The sequence below is a fragment of the Megascapheus bottae genome, chromosome 17 (assembly GCF_031878675.1).
Source record: "Megascapheus bottae isolate mThoBot1 chromosome 17, mThoBot2.hap1, whole genome shotgun sequence".
NCBI lineage: Eukaryota > Metazoa > Chordata > Mammalia > Rodentia > Geomyidae > Megascapheus > Megascapheus bottae.
Window position 1 is genome coordinate 12,848,802 of NC_143525.1, and position 16,530 is coordinate 12,865,331.

General features: G+C 47.9%; 1 protein-coding gene and 1 pseudogene across 1 annotated transcript; one reads left to right on the top strand and one right to left on the bottom strand.

The window, feature by feature from the left end:
• Positions 1–6,823: 6,823 nt before the first annotated feature.
• Positions 6,824–16,248, bottom strand: LOC150051106 (uncharacterized). Its single transcript, XM_090349849.1, has 3 exons — positions 16,118–16,248; positions 15,936–16,021; positions 6,824–8,190 (listed from the first exon to the last, which is right to left on the bottom strand). Exon 3 carries the CDS (start codon positions 7,834–7,836, stop codon positions 7,354–7,356), a length of 483 nt encoding a protein of 160 aa, XP_090205975.1. The 5' UTR covers positions 7,837–8,190; positions 15,936–16,021; positions 16,118–16,248; the 3' UTR covers positions 6,824–7,353.
• LOC150051107 (thymosin beta-15A pseudogene) lies at positions 9,232–9,762 on the top strand (annotated as a pseudogene).
• Positions 16,249–16,530: the final 282 nt, after the last annotated feature.

Below are 16,530 nucleotides of genomic sequence, written 5' to 3' on the forward strand. Positions count from 1 at the left end.
GGTCCTGGTCTCTTTGCTGTATAGGAATGTGATCAGTGAGATTCAGTGAAGCCCCACTTTAAGAGGCTGAATCAGGAGTCTTTACTAGAAAGCCAGTGACTGGGGCTAGAAATAGTGCTTGCATAGCAAGTGTAACATCCTGGGTTCAATCCCCAGTACCAAAAAAACAAAACAACAACAATAAAAAAAACCTTACAGTTAAAAATAAAAGAGGGGGTTAGGAGTTTGGCCTAGTGGTAGAGTGCTTGCCTAGCATGCACAAAGACCCAGGTTTGATTCCTTGGTACCACATACATAAAAAAGCCGAAAAGTGGTGCTGTGGCTCAAGTGGTAGAGCTCTAGCCTTAAGAAAGCCCAAGGACAGGGCAGGGAGTTGGCCTAGTAGTAGAGTACTTGCCTAACATGCACGAAGACCTGGGTTTGAGTCCTCGGTACCACATAAATAGAAAAAAGCTGGAAGTGGTGCTGAAGCTCAAGTGGCAGACCACTACTAGCCTTGAGGTTAAAAAAAAAAAAAAAAAAAAAAGCCCAAGGTCAGTGCTCAAACCCTGAGTGTCAAGCCCCAGGACTGGGGAAAAAAAAAAAGCCAGTGACTCAAGCAGCCATGCAGCCCTGAATACAGTTAAAACAAAGCTTAAAAAGGCAAACCATCACAACAACAAAATCAAAGCAGATGTCATCCTACAGTGAGAATGAACAAGGACAAAGACAGCTATTCTCTGGAGCACAGGAAGTCAGGACACACCAGTAATTAAAAGAATATCACCATGGACTAGGAGCATAGCCTAGTGGTAGAGTGCTTGCTTAGCATGCACAAAGACCAGGGTTCAATTCCTCAGTACTAAACGTACACAGAAAAAGCAGGAAGTGGTGCTGTGGCCTTGAGAAAACTTAAGGACAGTGCCCAGGCCCTGAGTTCAAGCCCCAGCACTGGAAAAAAAAAATGTCACCTATGGATTTCTTAACAATCTATAACAAGCTATAGATCAAAGAAAGTCCTCTATCTCCTCTAGAGTTCTTGGAACTGGCTGATAATTCCCCATCCTCTATTAAGATGCCAGGATAGTTATGACGACAAGATGGCTATCCATATTTCAGCAACTGCAAGTGGACTCATCATCAGAACAGTTTAACACAAAGCTTATAAAGTCATAAACCTCCAGTCTGGTAGGAGGAGTTAACTCCTCCTAGCAAACAAGGATTTACAGAAGCAAAGCAAGCCAGTGAAAGGTTGGGGGCGGGGCAGGCATCAAGGACCAGTTTTGGGGAAAATGAAGAGCAAGTGTTCTTTGCAGCAAGCCTTTCCTGGAGCCCTATAACTCACGACACTGTCAGCAGTTCAGAGAATGACCATATCACCTCTGTAGCATTTAATAACCCATACACAGCTGCAGTTCAAAGAGCCATCTATCAAGATGCCAAGATGGTAATGAGGACAATTTGACACAGTACCCTTACCTCATAGTCAGGTGTGACCTGCTTTGGGGAATTCAGCCACCTGGGGGAGGGGGTGGGGAAGTAGGCTCTCATATTTTGGGGGTTGCAGATTCCTATCAGGTATAGCAGAGGGGGAAAAAAAGAACAGCACAGCAAACTAGAGTTCTTGAGTCCCCAGAAATTAATGACTATTGGAAGATACAAATTTGATGCTGTTATATGATTGGGGAAAAACAGAGAAGTCACACTTTAGTATCCCCAAAGAACCTGCAGCCTTGAATGCAGTTATTACAGAGCTTCTAAAGGCAAAAGCCACATCGAGGCAAATGTCACAATGGTATGAGGACAAGCAAAGTGTGTTCCACTATCTAGGGGGAACAATCAAGGGCTAGTATTCTCTGTAACAAAACTTTCCTGGTGCTAAGCAATTCAGGATACACCTGCAATTTAGACTATTACCCTTATATTGCTTAACAACCCACAATGCAGCTGCAGATCAAAGAAAATCCTTTAGCATTCTTGGAACTGAGTGAAAAATTCCAACATCTATTAAGATGTCAAGATGGCCATGAGGACAAGATGGGTCACTTAGATCCATATTTCAAAGCAAACCTCATTTCCAGACCTATGCCCAGAGTTGAGCAGCTTTCAAACACTCCCTCATCCCTTTCTGAAATCTCTAACGTAGCGCCATTGCAAAAGAAAAAAAAAATGTGAATCTTTCTAAAGGATTAGATCACATTCACAGTCCAGAATTTGTAGTAAGACTTGGACCGGGGTACAGTGTCCAGCGCTAGGGCTATGGAACGGGGCAGATGGGTGCTCAAGAGAAGCACAGACAAACGCAGAGCGCTGAATTTGGGGCCGGCCTTGGCAAGTGCGTGGGTGGTGGGGGGATTGGAATCCGGACAGTTACAGCCCCACACTCTATGATGGAAATCTGCTGTTCTAACTCCCTTGTTCCCCGGCATGACCCACTGACCCTGGACCCACCACTCTGAGCTACAATGCCACTGTTTTTTCCTTTTTGGGGTGTGAGAAGGGTTAATTGGAGATGAGAGTCTCTCAGACTTTCCTGCCCGGGTTGGATTTGAACCTCGATCCTCAGAGCTCACCTCCGAAGTGGCTACGATTACCGGCGTGGGCCACCAGCGCCCCGCCCCAACCTCAAATCTTAATCTAAACCAGAAAGTCCGTCTACCCCCTCCCGCTCCCTCCCCACGGGCGGGTGTCCCGCGCCTGCGTGCTCCACACAGGCCGCACCTGGCCCAGCAATGAACCTACACAAAAGGTTCCCGTGACCAGGCCAAGTCAGGCCTCGCCACTACGTGGTGGTGAGCTCGTCCCCAAGAAACTGGTAACTCTCCGGGCCCCTCCGCCCCCCGGGGCGCCGCGGTCCCTCCTCCTCCGCCCCCCCGGGAGGTGGCTCTGGCCCGCTGAGGTCGTTTTCGGCTGCTTTATTCTAACACCTTCGTGACTTCGTCTCCCAACGTTTTCCACCTGGGGTCCGCCGCGGAGAACTTCCCCAGCGCGCGTGGGGACGCGTCGGGACAGCGAAGTGCAGGCTCTCACAAACTCTCCAAGCCGGCGGGGCTGCTCGCCAGGTCCCCGCAGGTGGCCGCTGCCGGAACTCACCCGCAGGATGCGCCGCCGCTCTCCCAGACCGGGTCCAGCCTCAGCCTCTGCCGCAGGAGCCTCCGCGCCGTCCGTTTGCGCTCGCGGGCTCGAGGTAGGGATTGGAGCGGGTAGGCTGCCTAGGACGCATGCGCCAACGTTCCCAGACGGCAGGGTGGGGGATACCGCAGACGTCCACCGCCGCCGCTTCGGGGTGATTGAAGTCCGGTTGGGGGCGGGACAGACGCGGGCCACGACGTGGGCGGGGATTGTAGAGGCAGAAGTGTGTCGAGGTGTGGGAGGGGCGTGGGGAGGCGGGGCTAGCGCGAGCGGAGCCAGTAGGGGAAGGGGGCGGGGCCTGAGGAGGCGGAGCCGGCGGCAGCTGAAAGGCTGGACTGCGCCACGGAGCCAGTGCCTGTTCTCTTTTACTGCTACCTCTCTCCAAACCTACTCGGATGGTCACAGCCCAAGGAAGAAGTTCCCTCAAGTGGAAACCACGCTCCAACCTCACACTGCTCTACCCGAGTCCACGTGTCTCAATATTCGGGTCCTTTGTCCAGTCTTCTGGGTGCTTTCTCATCACCATGCCTCCTAATTCAGCTCTCTATCAGAGCTCTCTATCAGAGCTGAATTGGCTTGCTGGTATTGTACCTGTTGTTACTGTCACCCCTACCCTGTTTCCTGACTGTATTGAGTGTGTTTTCTGGCTGCTGGCATTTGAGACTTGAGTCCGCCATGCAGTTACTAGCCTTCCAATATAACACTCTAAGATTCAAACTGGCAATTGAGTGGCTTCTGAATATTCTGTAAATTTTCACAATAAGAGGAAAAAGAGTGCCCTAAAATTTGAGCAAACCATCAAAAGTAAGAAAAAGAAGTGAGGGGCTTGGAGTTTGGCCTAGTGGTAGAGTGCTTGCCTAGCATGCACGAGGACCCGGGTTCAATTCCTTGGTACCACATACATAGAAAAAAAGCCAGAAGTGGTGCTGAGGCTCAAATGGTAGAGCTCTAGCCTTGAGAAAGTTCAAGGACAGTGCTCAGGCCCTGAGTTCATGGCCCAGGACTGGCAAAAAAAAAAAGAAGTTACTTAAATCCAAAAAGGCCAGTGCTCAGGCCTTGAGTTCAAGCCCCAGGACTGGGAAGAAAAAAAAGAAGAAAGAAAAAACAATTAGGATTCTTCAACTTCATGCTAAAATCTGCAGGACCTGACCATAGCCAGGCTTAATATTTTCATTACCTCCTTCATTAAGAAATAAAACTAAAGCCAGGCGGGCACTGGTAGCTAATCCTAGCTAATCAGGAGGCTGAGATCTGAGGATCAAGGTTCAAAACCACAAAAGGATCTGAGACTCTCATCTCCAATTAACCTCTAGAAAATGGGAAGTGGGGCTTGGCTCAAGAGTAGGGTGGTAGCCTTAAACTGAAGAGCTTAGGGACAGTGCCCAGGCAGAGATCAAGCCCCATGACCCCCCCACTCCCAAACACACACAAAAAACCTGAGTCACAGAGACTTAGGGTTGCAGTCTAGATCCTGACTCTAAGACTCAGCCCCCTGTATGGTGGAAATAAACTTTTTTCTGTCTCTGTGAGTGGTGGTCTTGCTGCTTGTCCGGGATAGTACAGAAGCTAAGTGCCATGGCCTACAACCTGTAATCTTAGCTACTCAAGAGGCTGAGATCTGACAATCATGGTTCCAAGCCAGCCTGGGACAAATCTGAGAGATGTAGTATCTCCAATGAACCAGCAGAAATGATGGAAGCTATTGCTCTAGTGGTAGAGTGCCAGCTTTGAGCAAAAAGGTCAGGAGTGGACTTCAGGCTCTGAGTTCAAGCCCCAGTGCTTGTATAAAGCAAGCACTCTTCAAAACTTTAAAAAAACTTGGGTGGGGGGTGTGTGGGGGAGAGGGAAATGGGTACCAAGACATGTGAAAGGGTATCAATGTATGTGAATTAATGCACCTTCTATCTGGCAAATATCATGTAACCCTTTTACTAATTACAATAAAAAAAATAAAATAAAACTTTAAAACTATACTAAAATAAAGAAAAAGAAAAGTGATATGATCGAAACTGTAAATATCAAAACTAAAAATAGAAGGGAGAAATTCAAATGCTGATTCCTTTGAAAGAGCTTTATTTATTTTGCCAGTTCTGGGGCTTGAGCTCAGGGCCTGAGGACTGTCCTTGGGCTAGCACTCTGCCACTTGAGTCACAGCACTACTTCTTTTCTGGTGGGTAATTGGAGGTAAGAGTCTCATGGACTTTAGTGCCCAGGCTGGCTTTGAACCTGTTTCCTCTGATCTCAACCTCCTAAGTAACTAGGATTATAGGTGTGAGCCACTGCAACTTGCACCTCGCCCCCAGCTGTTTTGCTCAAGGTTTGTGCTATACCATTTTGAGCCACAGCTCTACTTTTGGTTTTGGGGTGGTTCTTGGAGTCTCACAGACTTTCGTGCCTAGGCTGGCTTCCAATCACAGTCCTCAGATTTCAGCCTCCTGATTAGCTAGGATTATAGGCGCCCGCCAGGAGAAAGGAAAGCAAGAAAGAAAATGATAGTACTTTTTGTGACTAATGTATTTTTAACAATACAACTAGCAATAATGAGTTTAGACACTCTGGGCCTGGGCATTGTCCCTGAGCTCTTCAGCTCAAGGCTACCCTCTACCCCTTGAGCCACAGTGCCATTTCTGATTTTCTAATGGTTAATTGGAGAAAAGTGTCTCACGTACTACAGTGCCTGTTATGAGCATAAAGATGTGAAGGTAGAAGAGAAAGTAATGATGTGAAAATAACAATGAATATATGAAAATATTAGAATAATGAATGATATGAAAATACTAAATGAATATGATTGGAAAATACTAATATAATGAATATGATTAGAATGAAAAACAATGGCATGAAATACAGCTAAAATATTTAATGTGGACATGGGAGATAAAACTGATGCAAGGACACATATGACTGTAACCATAGGAACGGTCAGGAGCATGGCTTACAAGATAGAGTAATCTTAAAATACCTAAGAGTCCAGACACCTGGGCATAGAAATAGGGCAGTTGCTAGAGTAAAGTACCAGCACATCTCTGGGCACTGACCAAGGTCATAACTAATCCAAATCAAGAAAGAAATTTGGGCCAGAAAGGAGCAGCCAAGGACCAATATAAGCAAAGGGCCCAGAATGGGGATCAGCAATTCTGCTGGTCTTCACTGAGATTCTGGTTGGAGGATCTTTGGCCTGCAGGAGTTCCTCCCTGCTGGAGAGGACCAAGGAGGGCCAGAATCATCATGCAGCCCTGGAGCTCACACCACCTCAGGACTGGGAGCTGCCTCTAACAATTGATGGGCAGGCCCTGTTTGACTTGGGGACTAAGAGACATCAGAGATGTGAGCCCAGCACACTGGCTGGATAGGCAAGTTAGAACTAGAATAAACTATGTTAAATCAATCAATAAACTAGGTTGCATCATATTACCTGCCTATTGGTGAATTACTTCGCCTGCTCACAACAGTTATTAGACACAACTCCCAGTCCTGCTGAGGTGTAAGCTCTGGACACACCTGAGCAGTCTAGGTCCTTGACAATGGGTGGGGGGTGGGGGGAGGGAGGCGCAGTGCAGTGTAGATGCGCCCTGGAATGCTGGAGCATGAGCGCCATCTTGAGGTCCAGGAAGCACATTGCCAGGATTACAGGGAAACCTGGGACTCTAGCAGGGCTCCCTGTGCAGCTGAAAAGGAATGGAGGAATAACGACAAGAAAAGAAACGGAGACACACAAAACTGGTTTAATCGGAGCTACCATAACGACAGACATTTGTTTAAAGTGAAGAAGCAACAACAGACAGCTACATTTGCTCAGCAAAGTGGATCTTTAGGCTTTTTGAGTCTGACATGTCAACTCCCCCCCCCTCCCCGCAGCGCTTCCATCGCCATACTAGGAGGCTTCGGGTCCAGAGTGAAGCCTCCAGGAGTCCTCATGTCCTGCTACCAGGAACCCCAGAGTCTCAGTCTGCGGTGTGCACAAATGTCAGTCCTGTGTCCCCATGAGATCTTTAGCCTGCGTATGCTCGCAGTCCATGACACATTCTGGGCGTGGCTTTCCTGGTCCATAGCTCTGTTCAGTGGCAGCCATGAAATCTACGCTAAGCCAAAAAATACAATGTATGTCATTCCAAGTGGGAAAGGGGTGGGGAAGGAGCAGCACAGCCTGCAAGGAAGGGTGCTCACCAGCACAGCCCTCCCCCTCGCTCCCGGCGCCAGCCGCAGCACGGTTTTTTTTCTCTCTCGGTGCAATCTGGTGTCTCAAAGCAGTGGTGGTTCCCAGGCACGGCGAGGCACATCCCGTGTCCATGGCACATCGCAGGTCTCTGCAGTGCAGAAGCTTGACTCAATTAGATCATAATTGAAACGGGTGATAATCCAGAAGATGATGCAGTACGCAATGGCCCCGTAAAATAAGGTGGACAGATTCGGGAGCTGCAGCAGGCTGAAGCCGTCATCCTGAGGCTCAGGCGGCTCCTCCTCCGGCTGGGGTGGCTGGAGCTGTAAGATCATTCTCAGGAGCTGGCAGTCAGCGGGCTGCGGCTTCTTCGTCCCACGCCGAGCCTTCTTCTTGCCCCTGGCCTTGGACCTGGCCTTGCGGGCGGCCAGGTACCGCTCTAGGAATCGATTATCACTCACGCTGTCTGATTCAGATTCCGACTCGAGGGGCATCTTCTCCTGGATCAGATGTCTACGCAGAGAGTAGCCATGGGACAATTGCATGGTGTGCCGGCAACAGGTCATGGTTGTTGATCTGCCAGTCCTGGTGGGCTGGGAGGGCAGTGGGCAGCAGATGGCTCTGGAACAGTATTCCGACTGCAGCTGAGGAGTGAGGGTGGTGCCAGTGGGCGCGCAAGGCGGGGCGGGGCGGGCCGCTGTGCGGAGTCCTCCCGGCCTCTCAGCGGAGCCGCTTCCCTTCTTGACTCCTCCTCTTCCTGTTCACAGCCTGTTGCCAGGGTTAGGCCACCAGCCTCCAGCTCTAGGGGGGGACTGGGGAGTCTTTGCGTAGGTCCCTTTGTTTCTATGGCAACCAGCTTGGCAGGCGGGGGCGGCAGTCTGCTGCTAGCTGGCTGGAATCTCAGAGCTCCAAACTGCAACCTGGCCCCAAGTGAAAAGATTGAAAATGGCGCTAGATGTCGTTTATGTCTACATCTTCTAATTCCAGCTAAAAATTCAACCTGGTTTCCCGAGGCGGCACAGCTCCAAAGCTTCCACGCCTGCTGACCGCTGCCCTGTGCCACCTCACAACACGTCTGCAAAGTCCTGATTGTTCCTGATTCGCCTAACTCCCTGTCACACTGTGATATTGTGTGCTCCTACACGGTCTGTGGCACAGGATATTTATTGTCTGTCCCTCACTGCCAATCTGTGCCTTACAAAAACCCTTTCTATCTTCTCTGGGTTGTGCGTTTCTCTCATTTCTCAACCTTTAAATCGCTAAAGCTGTGCATATATGTAAGCAGAAAAAAATTATTTTATGGAGATTATTATAATTTTTGTGTGTGGGAGGGTCATGGGGCTTGAACTCGGCCTGGGTACTGTGCCTGAGCACTTCAGCTCAAGGTTATGGCCTTCCCCTTGAGCCAAACCCCACTTCCCATTTTCTAGAGGTTAATTGGAGATAAAGAGTCTCAGGTCCTTTTGTGCCCAGCTGGCTTTGAACAGGGATCCTCAGATCTCAGCCTTCTGAGTAGGATTACAGGCATGAGCAACCCCGCCTAGCTGGAGATTAGCATTTTAAGGAGATTAATTTTATATGATCAGTGTTCCCATTACTGATTTCCATACTCCTGCAGGCCTGTCTGGGAATCTGACTCTTAAACTACCTCCTACTGACCAGCCAAGCAAAGCAGCAAGACTCTGATTTCAAGCCTAACAACCGACCAAAATAAACAAAACAACAACCAAAAAAACCCCTCTCCACTGCTTGGGCTGGCTTCAAATGGAGAGCCTCAGGTTGAGTAGCTTAGCGAGGATTACAGGATTCTAGACATAAACCACATTTTCCTCCATTTAGAAGCTAGATGTCAGGTCTCTCATTTCCCCTTTCAGGGGACCTGGCCGCCTTCGGGGCCCTGAGAATCCAGCCAACCAGCAGCTTGACTACTGCCCCTGCCCCAGCCCCCCTTGAGAAAAATCAAAGGACAGTGGTCAGGCCCTGAGCTCAAGCCCAGGACTGGCAGTGAGCCTTCTTCTTCAGCCCAAGTCCAGCCTCTTACTGAAAATGAGAGATAAACCAGACATGTCCGAAGTAGAGAAGTTTGACCAATCAAAACTGAAGAAAACTAAGACTGAGGAAAAAAGCACTCTTCCCTCAAAGGAAGCTATCCAGAAGGAGAAGGAATGTATCCACACATCCTAAAATGGGGATATTCTCTCAAGAACTGTTGAGGGGAGCAGGCACTGGTGCCATCCAGAATGCCTAAGAGTTCCCCCACCCCATTGTGGAAGGTCAACAATGGTACAGCCCAGCCACCTTGACCTCCCCTCCCCCCAGTGAGGAGGGATATGTGGTACAGCCCAGCCACCTTTGCCCTTCTAGGGAGGGGCAACCTTGACCTTCTCCCCACCCCCATGAGGAGGGATATCTGCTTGGGTGGGGAGGGGCCCCACTTTGTGTGGAGACCTTTCCAATTTGCACTCCAATTCCAACTAAGGTGATAGGTAAATTCAAACACTGGACTGTGACCCTGTTGGCTACCTGCGTGTGGCCGGAGCTGGCTGTGGTCCCTCTGTGTATGTCAGTATCCCATTGGCCACCTGTGTGACCAGGTTCGACCGCATGGGTTTTGCCCTTAAAAACTGAGCGTGAGAGCTGCTCCGGGTCACAGTGTCCGCTCCCGAGTCTGCACTGTGTCCCTGGCCGCTCAGTTCACCATCTACTTCCCCAATAAATTCACCTTTTTATATGAGACTGTCTCTGTGGTGGACTCTGGTGGGATGTGGAATCCCCTCCTCTTGACCCCATAACATTTTTGGTGCATGGGCCAGGAAGAGTCCTTAACCACAGGGTGACGCATGGGTTCGAGTCCCACCGGTGGATGTGGAATCCCATCGATAGCGTTAGACCCAAGAGAGTCTCTGATTATCCTCGAGGAATTATTTTTTTTTTTTTTTTGCCAGTCCTGGGCTTGAGCTCAGAGCCTGAGCACTGTCCTTGGACTTTCTCAAGGCTAGAGCTCTACCACTTGAGCCTCAGCACCACTTCCGGCTTTTTTCTATGTATGTGGTACCGAGGAATCGAACCCGGGTCTTCATGCATGCTAGGCAAGCACTTTAACCACTAGGCCAAACTCCCAGCCCTCCTCGAGGAATTCTTAACCATCTTTTTGGGGAAAGTCGCCTGGGTGAAAAGTAAAGGCCTTCGGAGGTAAGTAGAAGCCGGTCGACCATTCTGTGTTTCTGTACTTACACCTGGGAAGTGCACTGTGGCCTAAAACAGAGAGGAAAAACTGGACGCAGTAAGCTCTCTAAGGCCGGGTGGTCAAGGGACGCCTTGACCCCCCTTTATGGAGGTTCCTATTGGGAGGGATGTGGAAGCCCCTTCCTGAGACCAAGGTGATACTGAATCTTATCAAAAAGCAAAAACTCTTGCCCCCCGATAGCAGTTTTTGCAGGTTGGATGGCCTTGGCCAGCCAGCTGCCGGAGAAAGGAAGTCTCCACGGGGAAGCACCCCTGAGTTTTCAGGGCCCCAGGTGTCTTCCTCACTGACTGCTGCCAGGCATGCCATCAAAATTTGGGGATACTTAAAGGTCTCTGCTTCTGTCTTGTTTTGTGAGGTGTTTTTTGTGTTGTCTGGTTTTGTTTTCAAAATTGGTACCAGTCTTAAATATGGATCCTTGTGATTTTTGTGTGTGTATGTCTTTATTTATTTGAACATTTCTGGGCCTGGTATGGCTGCCCCCGCGTGTCTGCAGTTGTAACAAGCCCTGGAAAAATAAATTCCAGCTAAGTTGCCTTGTAAAAAATTTTGTTTTGTACCTGGTTCTCACCTGCAAGAGTAAAATTGGCAAAGCTCTCTTGACACAAACTTCCAGAAAATGTACAGCCAATATTTTGTGTGCTTTAAGATCTTTGAGTATGAACGTGTGTGAATGGGTGTAAGTAAACATGTTCAAGATTAAATTGTCAGCATGCTGTATAAAATGATAGATTAATTTATACTTGAAACAAAAAGGCAATTGGGTAAATCTAAGTTTAAACTGCAAGAAAAGTGTTAGGTTTCAAAGTTTCCAATGTCTCAAAGGATTACTGCATTGTTTTAGAGAGGAACTAGTAAAAAGTATTTTTCTAAAGATCCTGAAATCTGCATTTTAAAAATCTGGTATTGAAATGCATAGAGCTGTTTACATTGTAAACATTGTATCCTGTTTAGCCCAGAGGGAATTTGGAATTTATTTCCTTAAGTTAAAGTTTGGAGACAAGTATTAGAGATTTAAATCAATGTCAGAGGTGATGTGATTAGTGTTTCTTAAACTGCCCCCTAAAATGTATTAAATTGGGGAAAAGAGTTTTCAAAAGGAATGTTTAAAAGTTTATCTCTGTATGATTTGGTTTCATGCTACTGGATTGCAATTGGACGTATTTTAGAAAAAGAAGGAAACTAAGTCCAGACTTAGACTTTCGGTGCACTGATGATGTTTGTAGTTCTTGCATTAAGGAAAAACTTATTTGGGTTTAAACTGTTGGAGTTCTAGGCAGTAATCTTAACTGCAGGAAAGAAAAAAAAAGGGCCTCTTCTAAAAGGCAAAGGGAGTGCCTTGAGCCCTAAGGGGCCTGGAGGTGAAGGGGTTCCTTGAGCCCTTAAAGGTTTTTCAAATGCAAATAAACACTAAAGTGTTAAGTGTTTAAGTTAAAAAGTGTAAAAGTTTTAAAGAACATTAGAAATGAGTTTCTGAACAAAATTTGAAAGTGAAGTTCTAAATGCTTGTTTCAAGAAAAAGAAACAAGGAAAATTAGGACTACCAAAATGGTTGCTTAATTGCTATTTCCGCTTACTCTTGTAAGTTACTTTACAGCAATCTCCAGCAGGCCCATGGAGAAGGACAGCAGATCCTCATTCAGATATAATTTTGGCCCTCACCAAGTTCCAGGTAAGATCATGCTTAGAGACTGTTTCTGAGTTGACCACCTTGTTGATTCTAATTGGAGTAAAGTGGCCTTTTGTAGGACTCATTGATCTGAAAGCTGCAGTTTTGAGCCTGCCCAGGCAAAGCAAAGTCCCTGTGAGACTGTGGTGTCTAATTTGGCAGCAGAGTGCTATTGAGGCAGAGTTGCTTTGGAGCTCGAAGCGGCAGAGTGCTAGCTCTGAGCTGAAAAGCTGGGGGACAGCACTCAAGCACCAAGCTAGGGACTCACAGTGGCAGAGTGCAAGCCTTGAGCTGCAGAGCTGAGGAGCGGCACTCAGGCCCTGAGTTTGGGACTTAAAAGTGGTAGAGTGCTAGCCTTGAGCTGGAGAGCTGAGAGACAGCACCCAAACCCTGAGTTCAAGTCCAGCAACCAACAAAGTGAAATGCCAATGGGATGTTCATCCCGGTGTGAAGAGACACTATTGGGACGAGAGCAAGTAAGCCACTGCTTGGATGGCAGAGATGGTGTCAGATCTTAGAGTCACTTGTGCTTGGCCATTCAATATTAATCAGAGCCGGGAGGTCATAGAATAGTTTGTAAGCATGCCTTACTAATGCCCGTGCCTTTCATAACTGGGCAGGAACTTGTCAATCATCTGTGATAGTGGGTAGTTTAAAGTCCTAACTGAGTGAAGTTTGATTTGACACCAGCCACAAATTCAGGAAAGTTTGTGGATCTGAGGCTTGTGTCCCCATTGATCTGTATATAGGCCTACACAGGTAACTGAGGCATTGTTGGGGTCACAGGGATTAAGTTCCCCAGACAATCAAGAAAATACCTTTGCAAATGGATGCTAAATAAGCTACACTATTGTAGCCAAAGAAGGTTTGTGCAGTTATTAAATGTTGAATATGACCTCTAGTTTGGAGCAAATCATTGTTCCTGATAGCTAATCCTGACAAACCCTTGGTAAAATAGGCTAAGCTTTTAAGGTCCCTGGTCAAGTATAGAGACAACGCCCCTGAGTCAGCTTGAAGAAATTACAAAAGCTGAATCTCCGCCCATCAAACCCCTTTTGATGAAGGGACCAGAGTCATTTTTGGAAAGTGAGACAGGATAAAATTAAAGACATGGGAAAGAGTAGTAACAGATGTGCAAGGGTAGAGACTGCACTTATGGGGAATGGCTACAGGTTCAAGTCTTCTATGCCTGCCTAGAAAATCCTAGCCTCATTTAAAGGAAATCTGATTACCAAAAAATGAGTATGCTCAGGGAATCATTGGGAGACTTCACCAAAGTCAGGCCTTTGGGTAAGCTTCTCTAACCAGTCCTTGCAGAAATTTGCAGGTGACCCAGCAGGAGGCGTGACATTCCATTGGAGCTGCTGAGAGACAAGGTTGATGCCACACATCCTGTCCTGCCCGAGTCCACCACTCCAAAACTGCTTCCTGAGAGGACTGGAACTAAACCCTTGGTGGTGGGACATTCTATCTGTGCTAAGTTCAAAGTCCTCTAGGTTTTTGCAGCCATTATGGTGACTCTGGATGGGTGAAGGGAATTTTCCATCCAGTGCTGAACAGCCTAGAGGTGAGAGGTGCAAATGTAAATGAGGGCTCAAATGAAAAAGAGAGAAAGGTTAGTAAAGGTTTTGGGAGAGGAGTTGAAAAAAAATGGTTTGTGAAGGATAAGAAAGTATATGTTCATGTGAATTGTAGAAGGTTTGAGTATATAGCCAGTGGTATAAGCATTATCTTAAAAATGGAGATTACAAGTAGAATTGGTAGGTACGTAATTGTTAGCCATGATACAAGCTGGGTCAGGATTGGTAGACTGGTGTGGAACTATTCTTTGTGCCCACCTGAGGGACTGTTAAGCATGCTTCCTAGTTGTGAGAGCTTTTTCTTGGGTGCAGAACTGGGAGGGCACACTATATGCCCTTCCAAACCAAAGAATGCTGTGTGCCCGAGTCTGATAACAATTGCTGGCCCCCCAAGTCATGTGTTATCTCAGCTGGCATTGTTAACCATGATTAATCCAGGCCTTACAGGCCTTACAAGTTGATCTGGGGACATGGTCATCGTCTGGTTTCCAGTACCCTGGCACTCAAGTGAACCGCACTGTGATTCCCAGCACTCCAACCACTGTGAAGGTAGCAGGAAAGAGCTACTGGGTTCATCACTCCTAGGTGAAGACAGCGTGTGAGGATCCTGGACTTTCAGACTCCCAGAGAACTCACTGAGGTCCCTAGCTAAAGTTGTCCTCCAGAACAGAAGAGGACTAGATATATTGTTCCTAGAGGACTGAGTGTCACCATGGGAGGAGAATGTTGCTTTTGGGTGAACCACACTGGAGTAATAAAAGATAGCCTGGCAGCTGTAAAGAGGAGACTAGATGAACGAGAAAGGGAGAGACAGCGGTCCCAAGGATGGTATGAGAGGCTGTACAACTGGTCCCTCTGGGCAACTTCTCTAATCTCAGCCATTATTGGCCCACTGGTGATTATTGTAATGTTATTGTTGATTGCCCTTGTGTAATTAATGCGATGATACCCTTCATAAAAAAGAGGGTTGGAGTTATCAAACTGATGATCTTACGCACCCAGTATAACCCTGTTTGTACTAAGGTAAACTAGTCAAGGATTTGACTAGGCTAAAAGAAAAGAGTGTTGAGAGCAGGGACTGGTGCCATCCAGAATGCCTAAGAGTTCCCCCACCCCATTGTGGAAGGTTAATAATGGTACAGCCCAGCCACCTTTGCCCTTCTAGGGAGGGGCAACCTTGACCTTCTCCCCACCCCCATGAGGAAGGATATCTGCTTGGGTGGGGAGGGGCCCCCGCTTTGTGTGGAGACCTTTCCAATTTGCACTCCAATTCCAACTAAGGTGATAGGTAAATTCAAACACTGGACTGTGACCCTGTTGGCTACCTGCGTGTGGCCGGAGCTGGTAATGGTCCCTCTGTGTATGTAAGTATCCCATTGGCCACCTGTGTGACCAGGTTCGACCGCATGGGTTTTGCCCTTAAAAACCCTGCGTGAGGGGCCAGGAGTTTGGCCTAGTGGTTAAAGTGCTTGCCTAGCATGCATGAAGACCCGGGTTCGATTCCTCGGTACCACATACATAGAAAAAAGCCACAAGTGGTGCTGAGGCTCAAGTGGTAGAGCTCTAGCCTTGAGAAAGTCCAAGGACAGTGCTCAGGCCCTGAGCTCAAGTCCAAGACTGGCAAAAAAAAAAAAAAAAAAAAAAAAAAAAACCCTGCGTGAGAGCCGCTCAGGGTCACAGTGTCCGCTCCCGAGTCTGCACTGTGTCCCTGGCTGGTCAGTTCACCATCTACTTCCCCAATAAATTCACCTTTTTATATGCGACTGTCTCTGTGGTGGACTCTGGTGGGACGTGGAATCCCCTCTTGGCCCCATAACAGAACAAGCATCAACACCACTTGGGAGGCCTTTCTTTTAAACCTATGTGTAGCAATGTGAGATACCTCTGGATGGTTTCCCCACCATGTTCCCTAAGAGGTCAGCAGTAGCCAGGTTCACTTAAGTTTGTTTTTAAAGGGAAATTCCGGACAGCAGTTGCATATCACAGTAATCTCACTCTTGATGGCCCTGTGTTAGCCTAGTAGGTGACTTCATTGCTTTATAATCAATAAAAAGTTGGATGCTTTTGCAAAAAAAAAAAAACCTAAGCCAGATGTAGTGGCTCATGCCTGTAATCCTAGCTCCTCTGGAGGCCAAGCCTGTGTCCCCACAAGATCTATAGCTGGGTACGCACAGAGTCCAAGTCACATCTGGGCAAGGCTTTCCCGGTGCACTGTTCTGGGGGCAGGGCTTTCATAACTCCAGCAGCGACCAGGAATCCTATAGTAGAGGAAAAAATATACAAGTGTCATTGAAAATGGGGGAGAGGGGCTGGTAGGGGTGGGAAGCACCACGGTCCCCCGGAAGGCTGCTCACCTGCTTCCCCTGCTGCTGGCCACATGACCAGATTGCCTTGCCAGCCCTCCCGCGGTGCCGGATCCGGGGCCAGTTTTCCGGACCCTTGCGCGCAGGTTTCTCAAAGCACGGGTTCCCAGGCACCTCCAGACTTATCCCTGGCACACCTTCCACGCAAGACGCTCTTGGAAAGTTCGCGGGCTGGTGGTCCTATAGGCAACAGAAGGTTAGGCACTCTCTGGGCTGTGCCGGGTCCACAAGGGATAGGGAACAGCCCTGGGATCCCATTACAAACGGGGTTCGGTCACCCTGGAACTCTACACGTGATTATCACCCCAATATTTCCTTCCTACCTGCTATTTTCGACCTTCTCACTGAAGAAACAGACAAAGCTCACAGCAGAGAAGACAAGTACCCAGAAGCAACAGGAAAAC

Excerpts from the sequence above, each read along its gene's own strand:
- LOC150051106 (XM_090349849.1), bottom strand. The coding sequence starts at position 7,836 with ATGACCTGTTGCCGGCACACCATGCAATTGTCCCATGGCTACTCTCTG.